Raw genomic sequence first — 20596 nt, 5'->3', positions numbered from 1 at the left:
TCTGCAGCCCTTCCAGGTGCTTCTGCATGCCCAGCGCGCACACCCGCAGGGAAGGGGAGCTCCCTCCCTCCCAAGGCAGCTCATTCCCTCTAGGGACAGTTGGGGCTATCAGGTGTGTCAGAAAAGTTCTTCCTTATCTGGAGGTGAAATCTGCCCCTCCGGGTTTCCACCCACTGGTCCTAATTCTGCCGTGGCAGCAACATAAAACAGACCGACTCTCTTTTTCTGCATGGCAGCTCCTCTGTTATCTGAACACAAGGCCTATGCTGTCCTTTGGCATCTCGCTTCTCTAAGGTCACCACTGCCCTGGCAGGGAGGTGGGAGTTATGGCTGTAGTCCAGTTGGTGGCCCATCGGCAGTTTTCTATTCTCCGTTAGAGTTAACCTTTGTTGGTGGGTACACGGGTGCTGACAAGACCTCTCTTCACATTTAACATCCACTGAGCACCTCTTGGGGGATCCCGCCCTGTACCAAGTGCTTCTGGAAACCCAAGGGGAGTCAGAGATGTGATTTTGTTTTTTTTAATTTAAAAGTTGTCCGGCTAATTCCTTTATCTTTTTGTTTATTTTTATTTCTTTATTTTTTTGAGACAGAGTCTCACTGTGTTGCCTGGGCTAAAGTGCCGTAGCGTCAGCCTAGCTCACAGCAACCTCAAACTCCTGGGCTCAAGCAATCCTTCTGCCTCAGCCTCCCGAGTAGCTGGGACTACAGGCTTGCGCCACCATGCCCAGCTAATTTTTTGTACATATTTTTAGTTGACCAATTAATTTCTTTCTATTTTTAGTAGAGATGGGGGTCTCAGTCTTGCTCAGGCTGGTCTCGAACTCCTGACCTTGAGCGATCCTCCTGCCTCAGCCTCCCAGAGTGCTAGGATTGGGCGTGAGCCACCGCGCCCGCCAGAGATGTGATTTTTTTAAATCAAGAAGCTCAGTCTGGTTAGGAGGGCGACCCGGGTGACCTCTGGGTGCTGTGTATGGGGCTTGCTCTGGTGAGGCAGTAGCTACATGAGGCATGGGGACCAAGTTACTGTAAGAGCAGAGTGAGTGAAGCCCAGAGTGGGAGGCTGTGCAGATGGCCCGTTTGTCTTCCGGTGCCAGGAGTCCAAAGGCGTGGGCGATGTGGCAAGAGGAGGGCTGGAAGGGAATGTGGGGGTTGCCCCCCCAGCTCTCTGTGAATGGCCTGACCCACTGTCCGGCCTTGGCCTCTGTCCTTGTTTTCCCCACGGACTACAGAGATGAAAAAGTGGGGGCGGGGGGCGCTGGAAACAGACTGTTTTAGAATCATTAGTCTGAAAGGCGAAAGATGGAGACTGTGTGCTCTGTTTGTTGATAGGTTTTAAACGGTCCTCTTTCTTCTTTGCCTCCCTCCTGCCGCTGCGCATGTCGCCTCTGGGCTCCGGCCGCAGCCCCCCTCCCTCTCGGTACCTTGCAACAGGCTCTGGAGATTGAGCTGCGCCTCGCGAAGCAGCTCCTCTACACTCGGGGGCCTGCCCGAGGAGAGGAACACGTTCACTGGCTGTCGCCATGACGACCTCGAGTGGGCAGTCGCTGTCGCATTTTCCCGACCCGAGTTAGCTGCAGCTAGGGAAGGAGAGAGTGAGTGAGAGGCGCAGCCGAGGGGGCGGCGCGCCGCGGCCAGTGGGCGCCCGCGGTTCCCGGGACCCGCCCCCGCGGGCGGGGGACAGCCGCGCTGCGCTTAAAAGGCGGGCAAGCGCCGGCCGCAAGATTTTTCCTCGACAGATCCTGCCGCAGTCGGTTCCTTCCAGGTCCCACCGCCTCGTCCTCCCAGCCGCCCCACCGCCGCCGCCACCGCCACCGCCGCCGCCCGAGTCGCCCGCACCCTCCGCCTGGCGCCTCTCGGCCCCGCGACGAGGTAACGCGCCCCGGGCCGCGCTGCTCGGTCCTCGGTCCCCCGCGCCGCCCTCCGTGCTCGCCCCGGTGGGTGTGGCCCGGCCTCTCCCGCGCCCGCCGCCTCATTTCGGCCTCCTCCCGCCGCCCTCGCTCCGCATCCCCCGCCCCGAGACCCAGGGTCCCTGAGCCAGTCAAAATGTCCGAGGCGACAGGAAACCTCAATAGCCTCCGCATGGCCAACGTAGCCCTGCGGGAAGAGTTAAATGCTCTGCGCGGGGAGAATGCCAATCTGGGCCTCCAGCTCGGAAGAGCCCTGGCTGAGGTTAATTCCTTGCGCGGCAATGTCTCCAGCTACATCCGCTGGCCAGTGCCCGTGGTGCCCGTCCTTGCCGAGGAGAACTTTGAGTTCCCGCTCAGCGAGATCGACGCCATGCCCGAGGGAGAGCTGCCCTTCCTGTGCTGGCCTCCCGCTCGCTCCGAGCCCGAGTACGTCTCGGACGATCTTTTGATTAACGTGATCCAGGACTGCAGCACCCCGGACGGGCCCAGCGACGCTCCTCTGCTGCCCATCCCGCCCCCGCCCGCGGTGCCCCCGCCCGCGACAAAGGAGCCGCCCCCGCAGGCCCCTCTGCCACCGCTGGAGCGGCCTGAGATCGAGCCGTTTTCGGGAGACCCGGTCTACCTGGCCGAGTTCCTGATGCAGCTCGAGACCTTCATAGCTGACCACGAGGATCATTTCCCCGGGGGCGCCGAGCGGGTGGCCTTTCTCATCTCCTTTTTCGCTGGCCCAGCCAAGGACTGGGCCATCTCAGTCACCCAGGAGGGAAGCCCCCTGCGTGCCAACTTCCCGCGCTTCCTGGATGAAATCCGTAAGGAATTCTGTGGTCCCATCCCCCCACGTGTGGCTAAAAAGGCCATCCGCAAGCTGAGGCAGGGACACTGTACCCTCGGCAGCTATGCAGATGCTTTTCAGTTCCTGGCCCAATTCTTGTCTTGGGATGACAGCCGCCTCCAAAATCAATTCCTCAAAGGCCTGTCGGAATTCTTCCGCAAGGAGCTCTTGTGGTCAACTGAAATGGCTGACCTGGATGAACTGATTCTCGAATGTGTTGAGATAGAAAGAAAGGTGCGCGTCCCCAAGCCAATCCCGCTCCCTGGGGTTCGCAATGTCTTCTTCCCTTTTGCTCCGAGCCCGAATGAGGATGACAGTGAAGAGGAAGAGTACTGCAGTGAGGATGAAGGCCAAGGGGCACGCAGGCGCAGGCTTCGCCCCAAGGACCCGCGGAGGCGCATGAGGGCTTTTCAGCAAGAGATGAAGGAGGAGGAGGAGATGAAGGAGGAGGAGAAGGAGGAGGAAGAGGAGGAGATGAAACAGAAAGCAGAGGAGGAGGAGGAGGAGATGAGGAAGAACGAGGATGAAGGAGAGAATAATGATGAGGACGACGATGAAGACGAGGATGGGGGCCAGAAACCAGAGCAGGAGCCCGGGCAGGAGCCGGGGATGGCGGAGACGTCTGGCGAGGAGGAGGAGGAGGTGGAGCCCCTGGATGAGGCCCAGGAGGATGCCCTAGACGACCCGATGGAGATGGAGCCCACCTTTGCCCACGCGTCATCGCAGACGTCTGGCCCCGTAAGTGGCAACTATGCCGAAAACTTCCTGGGCGCGTCGCCTCCCATCGTACAGCCCAGCCGGCGGAGGAACCAGAACCGCGTGCCGCTGCTGGAGGGCCTTCCCGGCACCAATTCGCCATTCTACAGCTCGCCGCCGCTCACCCGCCGCGCGGGCCGCCTGGGGCAACGCCAAACTCGAAGACGCCCCCCAGTGCTGTTCCGCCTCACTCCGAGACAGGGGGGCCACCGAGCTGCCCGTGGCCGAATCCGCGTGTGAGTGCCGGGGCGACACGGCCACGCGGAACACACCCTTCTTCTGCGTCCCCCACCCCTGCTATTGCTGCCGCGCCTGCCCACCTGCTGACCAGTACTTAAGGGAGTGTTCTAGACCTGCAGAACCCGAAGACCACCTACGGAACTCCAGACCGCCTCGCAACCAAGACCAGAGTGGCAGGCGGCTGACCAGGGCCACCTGGGAAAGGGGGATGAGCAAGAGCTGCCCTCCTGGCACGTACTCTGCGCAGTCCCGCAGCTGGAGAGCAGGTTTCTGGGCCTGTTCCCATAAATGAACTGGTCGCCCTCTAGTATTTCCCCCCTAGTTGTTCCTAACCCTCACCTCTCCTGCGTTTATTTGCCCTGTGTTCTGCAGTTTTATCCTCTGACTGGCTCACCAGGACTTCACCCAATGCCTCACTGATCTGCCCCAGTGACCAAAGGACACTGAACTCCTAAAGCCACTGAGGCAGTTACTAGATGTAATCCACAGCGAGCAGGATGGTATCCAGAAAGGTACCTAGAAGCCTCCACTCATTTCATGTCACAGCTCCAGCAGAAGGGCCGGGAAGATGACCCTACATCTAGTCCAGTGAGAGTGTGCAAAGCCACATGTCAAAGGAGCGACTGAGATTTGTCCTTGGCTGACTGTGTAAGCTAGTTCCACTTCCGGCACTTGGGGGCCCTTGAACCAGCTTGCCAGATCTGGGGCCTTCTCTGACCACACTGGCCCCTGGGCGTCCCTAGTGGACAGTGCCCCGCACTGCAGGCTCTCCCCCTTCCCTTGATGTTGTCCAAAGGGTAGGCAGTGGGGAGTGGGGGAGGAGGAAGAGGAGGAGGAGAAAGAAGCAGCAACAACTCAGTTTGCCATTGTAAGGAGTGACTCTTTCCTTAGGAATGGTGGTCTCCTCCCCCAGCCAGGCCTTGGACTTCAGCCCCCAGTCAAAGGTCTTTCTAGAAGACTTTCCATCCTTGGGGTTGCAGAGGAAGCCTAGCTGGCCTTTCCTTCTGGGACAGCCAAAGACAGGGAGGGCCCGTGGCCTGCTCTTTAACTCCTTTTGACTTCAAGCATTCCTTAGTTCTGAGAGGAGGGAGAAAGGTTGGCCCTACAGAGACTGCAGCCACTGCAGCCTTGCAGCCGGGACTCCTTCATGTCTCTCAAATGGGGTCAACCCCTGACCTGCTGCTGTGCTTTGACTAGACAGTGAGGCATATGAGGGTGACTGCCTCCTAGGAACTCGTAGGACCTCTGGGTACAAACCCAGGTGCCCTTGTAAAGAGACCTGCTGCTCGCCTTGGGTCCAGAAAACACTGCTTCTGCAGTGAAAAACACACGGTTAGTCTGTCAGCTCTGGCCACAAAATGCCAGCCAAACTGGCAAGCCTGAAGTGCCCCCAGACACTGGACTTTCTGCGCAGTGCCTGGCAGCTGGGCAAGTGCAGCCAAAATGTCTGTGGCCGGAGGGAGGGAAACAGGCCAGCCTCTGTTCCTGATTGGAGCGTGACAGATAACCTCAGCCCAGCCTTAGGATTGGGTCCTGGCGGCAAGAGGAAGGAGCTGGAGGAAGAGGAGTCGCAGAGAAACCCAGTCCTCCGACTGGTTTCTGGTGAGGTCTCTATCCATCGTTGGGAGGTAAGATGCCCTTTTTTGTTGATCACTTTAGTTTCTCAACCCCGGGGATCAGTGGCGTTGGGTTCCTATAACCTGTTGCTACCTTTTAAAAATGTCCATCCCTCTTCAAAGAGAACAGTAATGCATAAACATTACAGAAAATTGGGAAACTAGAGAAAACTTTAAGGACAACAACAACAACAAAACTCAAATGTTCAGAGTCCCACCACATGATGCACGCACTATGAACACATTGCTGCCTTTCTTTCTAGCGTGTTCTTGCCGTGTCTTCTCAAAGCTGAGATCATCCTGCTTTGCTCTGGATCAGCAGGATTTAAAATGGCTGCCACCTGCGCAGTCATGCATGCTGAATCATTTATCTAAGCATTCTCCTAATTTGTTGGCCATTTCAGTTGTCTGGTTTCCCCCATCCCACGAGGGCAGGAGTAAATAACCTTGTAAAGAAACTTTTGTCTGTTTTCCAGCTTATTTCCTCAGGAGAGCATTCCAGAAGAGGAACTGCTATTCTTCGAGGCTGTGGACCCTGTTTGCTGATGGCCGACACGCTGTCCCTGTGGAGGACTGTGAAGGACAGGTGCCTTGCACCCCTACTTCCAGGGAACCCTCAGCACAGGCCCTGCCTGTTCCCATGGTGCTTCTCCGAGGCCCTGAACCCTCAGAGCCTCAGCCACGGACAGAGTGGATGAGCAGGGAGCTGGTTTCCAGCCCTCTGGGGTCAGGATGGGCTTGGGCTTCCCTTTGACCCCCTTCCCCCTTTTCCCAAATCTTCAATATTTGTTGTGATGTAACAGCCACAAGAGCTGTAAGAGGAACTATGGGCTTTGGGCGTTTTCTTGGGTTGAAAGGGGTGGGGGGAGGGGGTGCATGCGGGGCATGAAGGCAGCCCAAGGACGCCCAGAGACTCGAGGACTCATTTGAGATGAATGTGTTGCTGTTGCATTACTGCGCCGTGGTAATAAGAAATTGCTCTGTATGCTAAAGCTTTCTCTCCTCAATAAAAATACAAAGGGTGTGTGAAGATCGGGTCTCTCTGGGTTATTGAACAAGTGCAGACAGGTACCCAATAGGTATCAGGTACTTCCAAGGCCCCCTGCCTGAAGCCACCCTAGCCTGAAGTCTTGAAATCCTCAGAGGAGGAAACTAAGGGCCAGTGAGGCTCAAGGGACCTGCGTATGTTTGGGATGGCAGAAATTGTTAGGAGGGAAGTAGAAGCGCTGGGCATCTTGAAAATCGGTTCTCGACCTACTGGGAGTGTGGGTGGCCCAGCCTTCCCTGCTTCCCGTGACAGCGCCCCCTCCTCCCCAACAGCACATGGGCTTTGAGTGGAGGGAGGGAGGCCACCCAGGGTGCATGGGGAGGGCCCTCCCACTTTTTGCCACTAGGTGGCGCTGCAGGACGCCAGTGAGCCCGCTGGGGACACTGTTGAAACAAACATCCCCCAGCAGTCCGTGTAGAGGCCGGGCAAGCTCTCACGGCGGCTCCCAGACTGTGGGGGCAGGAGAAACTGAACCCCATTCTGGGATTTGCCCAAATTTCCCAGCATGAATTTTTTTCCCTTGGGGAAGTGGGTGGGAACACTCACTGCGCCTTTACTAGCTGTGAGTGCTGTGCCAGGCCCTTCCCGTCCCTGATCTTACTCCATCCTGATAATCTTCCTGGGGGGGCAGGCACTGTCCTCCCCCTCATCTTAAGGATGAGGGCACTGAGGCCGAGATAGGAGAAGTCACTGGCCCAACGTTGACAGCTAGTGCAAGTGGCTCCTTTGTAGCCCCTCAACCACCCATTAGCTCTGGGGACACAGCCCCTCTCTCTGTCCCCACTCCACTGGCTCTACTGGCTTCTAGGTCAGGCTGGTCTCTGGGTTCGGCCCTGTCCTCCCCTCTTCCCCAGCTTGCAGGATCCAGTGGAAAAACAACCCCTAGTTTCAGAGGCACATTTGCTTTGTCCCTTTAAGAGGAAGGGAGGGAGGAAGGGAGGAAGGGAGGGAGCGAGGAAACCAGCCAGTTTCTGACCATGTGCCAGGCGCTTTCACCAAATCATCTCATCTCATTGGCACACAATTCAGCAAGGCAAGCAACAGTGTCTCCTTTTAGAGTGGAGGGACATGAATCTCAGAGATATTTGGTTCCATGGGGGTCTCTGGGTCTTTGTGACTCCTAAACCCATACTCTCTCAACTCCGATACACCATGCTGTCACCCAGGAGAGGCCCGTGACAAGCTCCAGCCTCAACCTGACTGCATACTTGGTCTCTGCCGAAGCAACCAAGTGTGTTTCAGTTGTCCCATCTCTGGAGGCTCTGGGGAACCGGCCAGGTGGAAGTTCTGCCCTGCAGGGAAGGCCATCCTGGGTAAGGCGGGCGAGTGACAGTGCTGAGGATGTCGCTGACTGCCCCTTCTGGGGAGGGACAGGGTTACAGAGCCATGAGCTTCGTCAGTGCACAATGGGGCTCCCTGTTATGTTTCAGGGGGGTCAGGCTCGGTCTCCAGCACCCCTGGGATTTCACACGACATCACAGGTAGGGATAGGTGAGCCCACGTTGTGTAACGGCCAATCAGAGAAAGTGGGGGAAAGTAAGAAAAATAGGGTCAGCCTTTCCCAGACCCCGCGGCTGGAAGCACTGTGGGGACAGGGAAAAGAGACCTGGATTCCAACCCAGCCCCGCCATCGACCCGTATGGGATCTTGCACAATTTCCATCCCCTCTCAGGCCGTGGCTTCCTTATTGTCTAGTCACTGTTGAGCCCCTGGGGCCGAGCACGTGACTTGGTCCACAGTGGGATCTCAACCCAAGTTTGATACATAAATGAAGACGTGAGTGAGTAATGGGGTGCTGGCTGGAGACCTAGAGGCAGCCTGCTAAGGGCACCTGCAGGGGGCATGAAGCTTGGAGGACTAGAGGACCCCCTCCAAAATGGATGACTGAAGTGGCCCCCCTTCTGGTCTACTCAGCTTCGAGTCTCTACCCCTCCTAACCAGCCCACCTTCTACATGCCTGGGGCTGGGGGCCATGGGCCTCAGAACTCACAGATCTGGTCTTATTGCTCCTATAACAAAAACCTTTCAACGACCCTCCGTCCTCTTGGAAAGACCTGTGGACCTGATCGTGGCCTTCTTCACTATCTGCTCACAAACTACCTGTGCTGGCTCATCTGCTTCTTCCCTCTTCTATTCACTCCAAACTGCAGCCATGCTGAATCACTTCCTTCTTTTCCTTACATACCAGGCCTTTTCAGGCCTCAGAGCCTTTGCACATCCGATTCCCTCTGCCTTAACAATTCATGCAAACTCTCACCCCACTCCAACGGCAATCTTCTTCTCAGCTCTAAGACTACTTCCTCCACGGAACTGCCTCCACTCCCCAGATGAGCCCCTTGCCTTCCGAGTTCCCCCTCAGCCCCGCACCCCCGACCCTATGGCCTGTGAGGCTTGCGTTCCACCTGGGAGCAGAGGCTGGTCCCTGACTCCACAGTGAGTTCGTCGCTGCAAGGCTGCTGTTCAGTGTGACAGCATGGACTTGTCCCCTTTGCAGACAAAGGCTGCATTGGCAGTGGCCTTTGGGAGGAGGACTGGCCCCTGAAGACCTGGCTGAGGGCTGATGGCATGCAACTGGAGCGGGAAGTCCCTCAGATGAAGTTGCAGGTGTGGCCAGTAGGGACAAACAGGAGAGAAAAAGCAGGAGCTGGCAAAGCTGGTTGTTCCTTCCCAGCCGGGCGGGCTGTTGATGGCCTCCTTCTCTTTGAGGGCCATCACCGCCTTTCAGTGGTGTGGTGGAGAGTGACCTCCACTGGACTTGAAAGTCACACAGACCTGGCTTTGAACCCTGGCTCTGCCACTCCCTTGCTGTGTACCCTTGAATTGGTTATTTCACTTCTCCTAAGTCCCAGTTTCCTTTTTCTAAAAATGAAGATAATAATAGTATATAGTGATGAGATCATTGATACGAACCAGCAACAACAATAAAAATAACTAATTACTTGTTAGTACTTGCTATATGTTGGGCGCTAAATACTTTACATTTCTTAACACATTGAATCATCGCAACCACCCTAAAAGGGAGATAGTGTTATTATTTCCCCTTTTGTATATTAAGAAACTGGGCACAGGCCGGGCGCAGTGGCTCACGCCTGTAATCCTAGCTCTTGGGAGGCCGAGGCGGGCGGATTGCTCAAGGTCAGGAGTTCAAAACCAGCCTGAGCAAGAGCGAGACCCCGTCTCTACTATAAATAGAAAGAAATTAATTGGCCAACTGATATATATATAAAAAATTAGCCGGGCATGGTGGCGCATGCCTGTAGTCCCAGCTACTCGGGAGGCTGAGGCAGGAGGATCGCTTGAGCCCAGGAGTTTGAGGTTGCTGTGAGCTAGGCTGACGCCACGGCACTCACTCTAGCCTGGAAAACAAAGCGAGACTCTGTCTCAAAAAAAAAAAAAAAAAAAAAAAGAAACTGGGCACAGAAAGTTTAACCTGCCCTATATCACAGCACTAGCATGCAAGCGCTTTTGAACCCTTCAGTAAGACAGGCAAAACTCTGTGGATCAGAAGTGAGGCTCATGCCGGGCGAGGTGGCTCACGCCTGTAATCCCAGCACTCTGGGAGGCCGAGGCGGGAGGATCACTCAAGGTCAGGAGTTCGAGACCAGCCTGAGCAAGAGCGAGACCCCTGTCTCTATTCAAAATAGAAAGAAATTAATTGGCCAACTAAGAACATATATAGAAAAAAATTAGCCGGGCACGGTGGCGCATGCCTGTAGTCCCAGCTACTCGGGAGGCTGAGGCAGGAGGATCGCTTGAGCCCAGGAATTTGAGGTTGCTGTGAGCTAGGCTGATGCCATGGCCCTCTAGCCTGGGCAACAGAGTGAGACTCTGCCTCAAAAAAATAAAAATAAAATAAAAAATAAAAAAAAGAAGTGAGGCCCAAGAAGTAGGTGATCTCCAAGATCCAGGGTAGGGTCTTAAATCTATTTTAGGGCATGGAGGCCTCTGGCAGTTTGGTGAAACCTCTAGACCCCTACTCAGAATACTGTTTTCATGTGCATAAAATAAAATATGTAGAATCATAAAGAAAACCAATCACATTGAAATAGAAAAACATTTTCAAAATTTTGTAATCCATTTGTATTACTACTTAATATATTAAATCATAAGAGCTCGTGGCAAGTCTAAAGATGAGAAATTCTGAAGTGGTGATGAGCATAAGTGATTTTTTTAGATACAACCACTGCAACATGATATGAAAATATTTGTGATTTCTGTTGGTGATAAAGTCACAGATACTGCTAATACTATTATGGTTTATTGTCCACATTGCAAATTCGAGGAAATGTTAAATTTCTGTTTGAGGTTAGTAAAGATCAAATAATTTTCCCTTCCAAATTCACAGACCCCCCCTCCCCAATTTCTCCACACGCCCCCTCGGAGGTCCACAGAGCTCAAGTTCAGAAGCCCTGCCCGAGGGTGTCTGAGAAAAGACAATAGCTGCCCTGTCAGCTACAGGGAAAAGCTGAGGGCTGGCAGAAAGACAAGTGTGTGGTTTCTCTTTCAAGAACTGTTTACAGAAATCGTGAAGTCTGGCAGCTCCCTCTTCCTCTCGGTCCCCAGACAGCAGCCCAGGGTGGGGCTGAGGCTGTCACACTTGGTTTGAGTTTCAAGCTCACCACACGCCTGTCCCTAAGAGTTGATTCGTTGCCACTCCCTTACCAGGGAAACGTTGGTGGGTTTTTCTTCATTTTAAAATGGGGACCTGGCTGGGCGCGGTGGCTCACGCCTGTAATCCTAGCACTCTGGGAGGCCAAAGGCTGGAGGATCGCTCAAGGTCAGGAGTTTGAGACCAGCCTGAGCAAGAGCAAGACCCCGTCTCTACTAAAAAAATAGAAAGAAATTAATTGACCAACTAAAAGTATATATATAAAAAAAATGAGCCGGGCATGGTGGCACATGCCTGTAGTCCCAGCTAGTCAGGAGGCTGAGGCAGGAGGATCGCTTGAGCCCAGGAGTTTGAGGTTGCTGTGAGTGAGGCTAACGCCACTGCACTCTAGCCGGGGCAACAGAGTGAGACTCTGACTAAAAAAATAAATAAATAAAAATAAAATGTGGACCTGCTTGCATATGCAGATTTTCTATTAGTCTGGGCATAATCGTTCAGTGGACATTTGGCTCTAAGACATTTTCAAAACTAATGACTGCTTCTACCCTAGCACCCCAGCCAGGCTTAGGGCTTACAGAGAGAAGAGGAAAGACAACCAATTGGGCAGGCACGCCAGAATACCAGTCAGAATTGGCACTTGCCCCAAACCCCAAATGCTTTTTCCTGACTTCCTAGATTTACCACCTGTCTGTGGAGTCCCTGCCAACCAGGGCAGCACAGTCCTGGGCACTGTGACCAAGGAGACATATGGTGGGAACAGCAGTAGGCCTCTGCTTTTCTAACTTGCCTCTGTTCCCATTTAAGACTCAATGTGGGCTGGGCGCAGTGGCTCACGCCTGTAATCCTAGCACTCTGGGAGGCAGAAGTGGGAGGATTGCTTGAGCTCAGGAGCTCGAGACCAGCCTGAGCAAGAGTGAGACCCCATCTCTACTATAAATAGAAAGAAATTAGCCAAACAACTAAAAATAGAAAAAAATGAGCCAGGCATGGTGGCTCATGTCTGTAGTCCCAGCTACTCGGGAGGCTGAGGCAGGAGGATCGCTTGAGTCCAGGAGTTTGAGGTTGCTGTGAGCTAAGCTGATGCCACGGCACTCACTCTAGCCTGGGCAACACAGTGAGACTCTGTCTCAAAAAAAAAAAAAAAAAAAAAAAAAAAGAAAATTCTCAATGGGAGCAATGCTCATGAAGACCAGGCCCCAGGCCCACCCACAAGGCCTTGCTTGGGGCTCTTTTGCTCTTTTGCTCTTTCCTAGGCCCTCATATTTAGTCAGAAATGAGCAACACTTGGCTGATGACCATGGACCAAAAAGGCTGCAGCTTAATTTCCACAGCGTGAGGGTGGGATTGTGACGGCCTTATGCACCATAGCCATTGGCTAATAAAAAGGCTGGTTCAGAATGAATCTGCCTCAGTTAGCTGAGGGAAGAAAACAGCGTGCTTTGGGGGTTGAAGCTGAGAGCTCCATATGCAGGAATGTAGAGAAGACTGTTTTTCTTGACTATAAAAGACATATGTGTATGTTCTTAAGTTGGCCAAGGCTCCCAAACATAGGCAGAAGGAGGCTGAGGGCCAAATGGGAATTCAAAAGAACCTTGGTTAGCTAGATTGACCAAGAATAAAAGACAGAAGACCCCTGTTACTAAAATCAGAAGTGAATAAGGTGACATTATAATCAACTTTACAGAAACAAAATTATAAAGGTACATTATGAATAACTGTATGGCAATAAATTAGGCAATTTAGATGAAATACCTAAATTCCTAGAAAGACAAAAACTATTGAAAATCACTGAAGAACTAGAAACTCCAAATAAGCATGTAACAAGCAAAGAGACTGAATTAGTAAACAAAACTACCTACAAAGAAAAGCCCATACACAGATGGCTTCATTGATGAGTTCTACCAAACATTTAAAGAATTATTGTGACACAGCAACCTCAGTTCGCATCCAAGCTACAGTCCAAAAAGAAAAAAAAAGAAAAAGAATTAATGCCAACTCTTCACAAGCTCTTTCAATATATAGAATAGGAGGTAACACTTCTCAACTCACTCTATGTGGCCAGTATTACCCTGATAGCAAAACTGACAAAAACATCACAAGAAAACTACAGATCAATATCACTTATGAATATGGACATAAAAATTCTCAAAAAATATTAGCAAATCAAATCCAGGCAACACATAAAAACGAACATACACCCTGACCAAGTGGGATTATTTCAGGAATGAAAGGTTGTTTTAACATCTGAAAATCAATTAATGTCATATATCATATCAATAGAATAAAAAACAAAAACAATCTGATCATCTCAATATACATAGAAAAACACCCTTTCATGATAAAGACATTCCACAAACTTCGAATAGAAGGGAACTTCCTCAACCTGACAAAGGGCGTCTATGAAAAACCCACAATAACATCACCCTTAATGGTGAAACACTGGATGCTTTCCTCCTAAGATCACGAACAAGACAAGGGTATCCATTTTCACCACTTCTAATCAACATTATACTGAAGGCTTTAGCCAGATCAATCATATAAGAAAAAGAAACAAAAGGCATGCAGATTGGAAAAGGAGAAGCAAACTATATTTGCAGAGATCACATGAGCTTGTACATAGAAAATCCTAAGGAATCTACTAAAAAATCTATTAGAACTAATAAATGTGTTTAAAAAAGGTTGCAGGCTATAAGATCAATATAAAAATTGTATATTTATATACTTGCAATGAACAATCTTTAATGAAATTAAGAAAATGATTCCATTTATAATATCATCAAAAGAATAAAACACATAGGAATAAATTTAACAAAAGTGGTACAAAGCCTGTATGATGAAAAATATAAAACATGTTGAAAATATTAAAGGTGGAAACAAATGGAAAGACATCCCATGTTCATGGATCAAAATATTGTTAATATAATTAATATTGTTAATATTGTTAAGATGGCAATTGATCCTCAAATTGATCTATTGGTAGGGATTCAATGCAATCCCTATCAGAATCCCAATTTCATTGTAGAAATTGACAAGCTGATCCTAAAATCCATATAGAAATTCAGGGGACTCAGAATTGCTAAAACAATCTTGAAAAAGAACAAAGTTGGAGGACTGACACTTCCCGATTTCAAAACTTTACACAAAAATATGGTAATCAAAATAGTGTGTAACAAACATAAGGCTAGACATATAGATCAATGGAACAGAATTCAGAGTCCAGAAATAAACCCTACAACTATGGCCAATTGATTTTTTTGACAAGGGTGCTAATTCAATTCAATGGAGGGGAAAAGAATAGTCTTTTCAGCAAGTGGTGTTGGGGCAACTAAATATCCAAATACAAAAGAATGAAGTTGGAATTCATTCTCACACACATACAAAATTAAACTTGAAATGATCAAAGACCTACATGTAATGGCTAAAACTATACAATTTAGAAGGAAACATAGGTGTAAATCTCAAGACCTTAGATTAGGCAATGATTTCTTAGATAAAACACTAATAGCCAAAACAACAAAAGAAAACAACAAATTTGACTTCATCAAAATTAAAATCCTTTGTGTCACATATAATGCCATCAAGAAAGTAAAGAGACAGTCTATATACAGAATGTGAGAAAATATTTGCAAATCATACATCTAATAAGAGACTTGTGTCCAAAACATGTAAACATCTCTTATAAATCAGTAATAGAAAGACAACCCAAATCAAAAAATGGGCAAAGGATCTGAATAGACATTTCTCCAAAGAAGATAGTACTATATACAAATGGCCAACAAGCACATGAAAAGATGCTGGACATCATTAGTTATTAGGGAAATTCTAATAAAAACCACAATGAAGGCCGGGCGCGGTGGCTCACGCCTGTAATCCTAGCTCTCTGGGAGGCCGAGGCGGGCGGATTGCTCGAGGTCAGGAGTTCGAAACCAGCCTGAGCAAGAGCGAGACCCCGTCTCTACTATAAATAGAAAGAAATTAATTGGCCAACTAATATATATATACAAAAAATTAGCCGGGCATGGTGGCGAATGCCTGTAGTCCCAGCTACTTGGGAGGCTGAGGCAGGAGGATTGCTTGAGCCAGGAGTTTGAGGTTGCTGTGAGCTAGACTGATGCCATGGCACTCACTCTAGCCTGGGCAATAAAGTGAGACTCTGTCTCAAAAAAAAAAAAAAAAAAAAAAAAAAAAAAAAAAAAAACCACAATGAGATCGCACTTCACACCCACTGACTATAGTCAAATAAATAAAAAGGTGGTCTATCCATACAGTGGAATATTATTCAGCCTTAAAAAGGAATGAAGTATTGCTACATGCTACAACATGGATGGATCTTGAAAACATCATGTTATATAAAAGAAGCCAGTCACAAAAATGCCACATAGTCAATGAATCCATTTCTATGATATGTCCAGAATAGGCAAATCTATAGAGGTAGAAAGTTGATTCGTGGTTGCCTAGGGCTGGGCAGGGGTTTTGGGGGAAATATGGAGTGATTGATAATGGATACAGAATTTCTCTTTAGGTTGATAAAAATGTTCTAAAATTGTGGTGATGGCTGCACAACCCTTTGAATATACTAGTAATACAATGCGCTGAATTGCACACTTTAAATGGGTGAATTATATGGTATGTGCATGCTTTATGTCTCAATAAAGCTGGTATCAAAAAAAAAAGAACCTTGATAAGTCAGCAACATATGATATCATACTCAAGCATCAAAACAAAGGCCACAAGGGATCAGGACTGCTATGCGACAAACTGCAGAAATTCTAACATGTCATAATAGATCCCATGGTGACTATGTATCAACCAGGTATGCTACCACTTAAAAGTAAACTGTTTACTGGAGTGCAAAGAAATATACCGTAGAGACAAGCATCATACTGAGACTTAGTAAACTCTTACTAGAGTGTCTTCATTGTAGTTTAAAGGAGAAACTGGGACTAAGAGTAGCATGCCTTGTTGGAGTTTCAAGATCACCACACACCCACCCCGATCATCTGACCTGGATCTTGATCTTGAAATTAGCTCTCCTGGTCCTTTGCCAAGATTTCACAGCCCGATCCGGACCCTGGTACCTATAGATATGTAGGTGGCAAGATGGAGATCTAGATCCCGCTGGCTAGCTGTACTTTACAGATAGAGATCCCGTTGGAGCTCTCACCAAATGGTTCATCGTTTTCCACAACAACCAGCCAAGTCTCTCAGTTTCCAAAACCACACTAGTTCTCAGCTGGACTCTCTCTCTCTCTGGGGATGAGTCCATTGCCCAGCCCCCATGCCCACCCCCAGCTGTCCTCACTGGGGCCAGCCATCCGTGCTGTCATTAAGTGTCCTCAGGTGGACCAGACCCTTGCTCACATCTCTTCCCATCTAACCGTGAGGGACCTTGAGCTTGATTCTGTTCCAGCGTGACCTGATGAGCCCAGAACCGCTCTCCTGCCCCTGAGTGGGGTGGGGACTCACACACAGTAGTTTTCTTTCATGAATCTTCCAGAGCAATCTTTGCTTCACCTCTACCCATTGCTTATCCATGATCCAATATGTTCCTCTTGTCCAACTGAATTTATTTGATAGTTGGATTCCAGACATATATTATATTTAACCACATTTCAAGTTTGTGATTAGAAAAAAAAACACCTATAATTTCACCTTGTCCATATACATATATTTTTTTATATTGAGTACAATCACAATAAAGATACAATTCTGTACCATATTTTTCACATATGAAATCACAGGAACTTTATGATCCAGTTAGAATCATTGTCATGCTGAGGGACCAGACAGAAGTTCAGGTTCAATTATTTCCAACAGTTGTTACATACCTATATCTATATCTATCCCCTTACTACATCCTGGACATTGCTGTAGGTGCTCTATAAATTTAATCTTCACAACAATCCTATGAAGCAGGTACCATTATTTCCTTCATTTTACAGATGAGGAAACTGAGACACTGAGAGGTTAGATGGCTTGTCCAAGGTCATATCAAGTAACCCAGGCTGCCCAGGATCAGAATTAGTGCTGGCTGTGCGTGGTGGCTCACACCTGTAATCCTAGCACTCTGGGAGGCCGAGGCGGGCGGATTGCTCGAGGTCAGGAGTTCGAGACCAGCCTGAGCAAAAGCGAGACCCCCGTCTCTACTATAAATAGAAATTAATTGGCCAACTAATATATATAAAAGAATTAGTGCTCATAACTTCTCTAGGGCGTCTCAAACTTGAGTGTGCATCAGACATCCCTGGAGAGCCTGTGAAAACTTGGATGCTGCTGCTGCAAGAATCACATCTTGAGAAACAAGCCGGGCGAGGTGGCTCACACCTATAATCCTATCATTCTGTAATCCAGGACGAGGTGGGAGATGGCTCAAGGTCAGGAGTTCGAGACCAGCCTGAGCAAGAGCGAAACCCTGTCTTTACTAAAAAAATAGAAAGAAATTAATTAGCCAACTCAAAATATATATACAAAAAATTAGCCGGGCGTGGTGGCGTATGCCTGTAGTCCCAGCTACTCGGGAGGCTGAGGCAGGAGGATCGCTTGAGCCCAGGAGTTGGAGGTTGCTGTGAGCTAGGCTGATGCCACGGCACTCCAGAGTGAGGGCAACAGAGTGAGACTTTGTCAAAAAAAAAAAAAAAAAAAAAGAGAAACACCACCCTACACTACACTAGCAGCGCACAGGTTAGATACCTGGAACCCAACACCAGTCCTTATAGTGGCCAGGAAGGGGCATTGCTTGTGGTCTGCTTTCCCATCTCCTGCCCTCACCCTTCCCCCTGCGCTGGCAGGACTTCCACCGAGCAGCTCCCCATCGCACGGGGCTTGTCTTATTCGTGCCAGCCCCAGACTCAATTAGCTAAATGCAATCCCATCCATTAAAAGGCCTGATAAATCAGTCCCTGGCTGTCAGGTGGCCTCTGCCGCCGCTGAATTAATGCCTGTGCTGTCATTTGCCTGGTGCCTGTAGCCAATTGATCTCACAGGTTAATAAGATTAACTCGGGATTAACTCGGCCAGACTGCCTGCAGCCTCTCACGTCCCCCCAAACTCGGGGAGGTCCAGGCTTGTCCTTGGTGGAAGAAAGCTCTGCCCCCCTCCAAAGAGAGCGGCTTTCTAAGGTAGTAAGAGACCCTTTCTGTGGCATCAACTCAGTCAAATACGACTTTGTGATCTGCAGGATTGAGGCCAGCTCATTCGAAAATTGATTGCTAGACATGGGAACAAACTGGTTCAGTGTTAACCAGGAGGAACCGATTTGTTCTTTTTTTTTTTTTCTCACTTTATTTTGTTTGTTTTTGAGACAGAGTCTCACTTTGTTGCCTGGGCTAGAGTGCCATGGCGTCAGCCTAGCTCACAGCAACCTCAAACTCCTGGGCTCAAGCAATCCTCCTGCCTCAGCCTCCCTAGTAGCTGGGACTACAGGCATGCGCCACCATGTCTGGCTAATTTTTTTCTATATATAGTAGTTGGCCAATTAATTTCTTTCTATTTATAGTAGAGGCAGGGTCTTGCTCTTGCTCAGGCTGGTTTCGAATTCCTGACCTTGAGCAATCCTCCTGCCTTGGCCTCCCAGAGTGCTAGGATTACAGGCGTGAGCCACCGCGCCCAGCCGATTTGTTCATTTGACCACAAAACAAATGGCTTGAAAGTTTGGGAAAGAAGGTGGGACCTGGAGTTGGACAGACCTGGCTTTGAGACTCTGTCTCATCATGACCTCGCTGTGTTTCTTCTCTGAACCTAGGGTTCCTCATTGATAAAGTGGAGCCAATAACACTTCCACTGCACCTGTGTTCGACAAAGCCTAGAAAAATGTTTTGGATACTGACAAGAAGCACCTAAAGTGGAGGCTGGCACACTGATGGCCCTCAAAGGGCACTGCCTCAGGACACAAATCAGGAATGGAGATCAGAACTGAGAGTGGTGGGTGAAGCCAGGTCTCCGAGTTCAAAAATGGGTTTTTCCTTTTCCCAAATCCCCTTGATATCTGCCTATGGCCTTGGCCTTTAGAGAGGTCACCTCTACCAGGCAGTACCCTTACAGGGGACACTGTGATGTCACCCAGACTCCACCTCAGGGATAAACGACTTATTCTCTGGTTGGCAGAGCTGCCATTTTGTTGTCAGCCCTCTTTGGGGATTGCCTTGTCCAATGTCACACCTCGTCCCCGGGACGGGTCCCTCGCCCAAACGCAGGGCGACTCCAAGGGGCCGTCTCAGCTCTAGAGCTTCCCCTTCGACTGAGCGAGGCCTTTGTTGCTGTTTACGTTACCCCCTCCGTCCAATGCCGCTTCCTCGTCCACTTCCCACAGCTGTGGATCCCAGGAGCCTGCCTGACATCCCCTGCACACTAATCTGCACCTCAGAGTTGCTTCCCGGGGTCCCCAACCTCCCTTGGCAGGGACCTTCCCTGCTACCCTTCCCACTCCCTTTGCCTGCTCATAGCTTCTAGGCAACTTTTCTCTTTAAAAAAATGGTCAGCTGTATTTATTTTTCTGTTATGCTTTTCTTTCTTGTTCTTATTACAAAAGCAAACCGTGTTTATCATAGTTAAAAATCAGAACATACAAACTGAGAGGAGAAAATAACATTCATTATCCTACACGCCAGAGACAACCACTGCTGATACCTTGGGTATAGCTTTCCGGAAATTTTTCTATGCCAAACAAAGATGGGATCAAACTATAAATACTGTTTTGTGGTTTGCTGCAACTTTCTCTTGCTACCACAATAAATATTTCTGCCAGCTACGTTAAGCCGAACTGTGGAAATGGGGAAGTGAACACTCAGAAGCCTGTGGGCGGCCAGAGCCCTGGTCCAGCCCCTCATGAATGAGAGAAGTGGAAACTGAGGCTCAGAAAGAGGGACAGCCTCTTTTCAGGTCCCACATTGGATGCATGGGACAGGGGCTCTTCCTCAGCTACCCTGAAGCCTTCCAGATCACCTTCTGACCTGCCCCTGAGCCTGTCTTTCCACCTGTCTGAATTGCCCAGCCTGGTTCAAACCAGAAGAGGAGCAGGAAACCGGATTGGTATGAAAGAAATGCAAGACAACGCAGCCGCCATGACAGTGTTGGTGCCTGGGTCCGGCCACTGCAGGGCTCTGCATTTGGTTCTCAGGGGGTGGGTGAGCTGTGCAACCGGCACCCCTCACCACCCCGGGAGGCACCTGGCTGTCACCCCTCACCACAGGAGGCACCTGGCTGTCGCTTGGGACTCTGCGGCTCCCATGCAGCAGCCAGAGGAACTGTTCTCAAAGCTCAAAGGTCGCTAAGGGCTGAGGCAACTAATTCTAGATATGCCACCAAAGCACAAGCAACAAAAGAAAAAAATAGATAAACCGGGCTTCATCAAAGTTAAAATCTTTTTCGCTTCAAAGGCCACCATCAAGAAACCGAAAAGGCAACCCACACAAATGGAGAAGATATTTGCCAATCATATATCTGAAAAGGAACTCGTATCTAGACTATAATAAAGATCTCTTACAACTCAGTAATAATAGGATAAATAACCTAATTGAAAAATGGGCAAAGCATCCAAATAGCTATTTCTCCACAGAATATAAGTGGCCCATAAGCACATGAAAAGAT

The 20596-nt window shown here is 49.5% G+C and overlaps 2 protein-coding genes across 4 annotated transcripts in view; one reads left to right on the top strand and one right to left on the bottom strand.

The window, feature by feature from the left end:
• Positions 1–20596, bottom strand: part of NHSL2 (NHS like 2) — a 259324-nt gene that overhangs the window by 20087 nt on the left and 218641 nt on the right. The window contains exon 2 of one of the 3 annotated variants that reach the window (XM_012784336.3): positions 1425–1580. The exons of the other annotated variants lie outside the window; for them this stretch is intronic. Coding sequence (XP_012639790.2) covers positions 1425–1580 — 156 coding nt within the window. The remainder of the gene's footprint in view (positions 1–1424; positions 1581–20596) is intronic. 3 annotated transcript variants of the gene reach the window in all.
• RTL5 (retrotransposon Gag like 5) lies at positions 1739–6384 on the top strand. Its single transcript, XM_012784344.3, has 2 exons — positions 1739–5366; positions 5831–6384. The coding sequence occupies exon 1, from the start codon at positions 2047–2049 to the stop codon at positions 3736–3738; it is 1692 nt and encodes a 563-aa protein (XP_012639798.1). The 5' UTR covers positions 1739–2046; the 3' UTR covers positions 3739–5366; positions 5831–6384.

The sequence above is a fragment of the Microcebus murinus genome, chromosome X, assembly GCF_040939455.1.
Source record: "Microcebus murinus isolate Inina chromosome X, M.murinus_Inina_mat1.0, whole genome shotgun sequence".
Taxonomy (NCBI): domain Eukaryota; kingdom Metazoa; phylum Chordata; class Mammalia; order Primates; family Cheirogaleidae; genus Microcebus; species Microcebus murinus.
This window is presented reverse-complemented; position numbering and strand designations above follow the sequence as displayed.

Excerpts from the sequence above, each read along its gene's own strand:
- RTL5 (XM_012784344.3), top strand. The coding sequence starts at position 2,047 with ATGTCCGAGGCGACAGGAAACCTCAATAGCCTCCGCATGGCCAACGTA.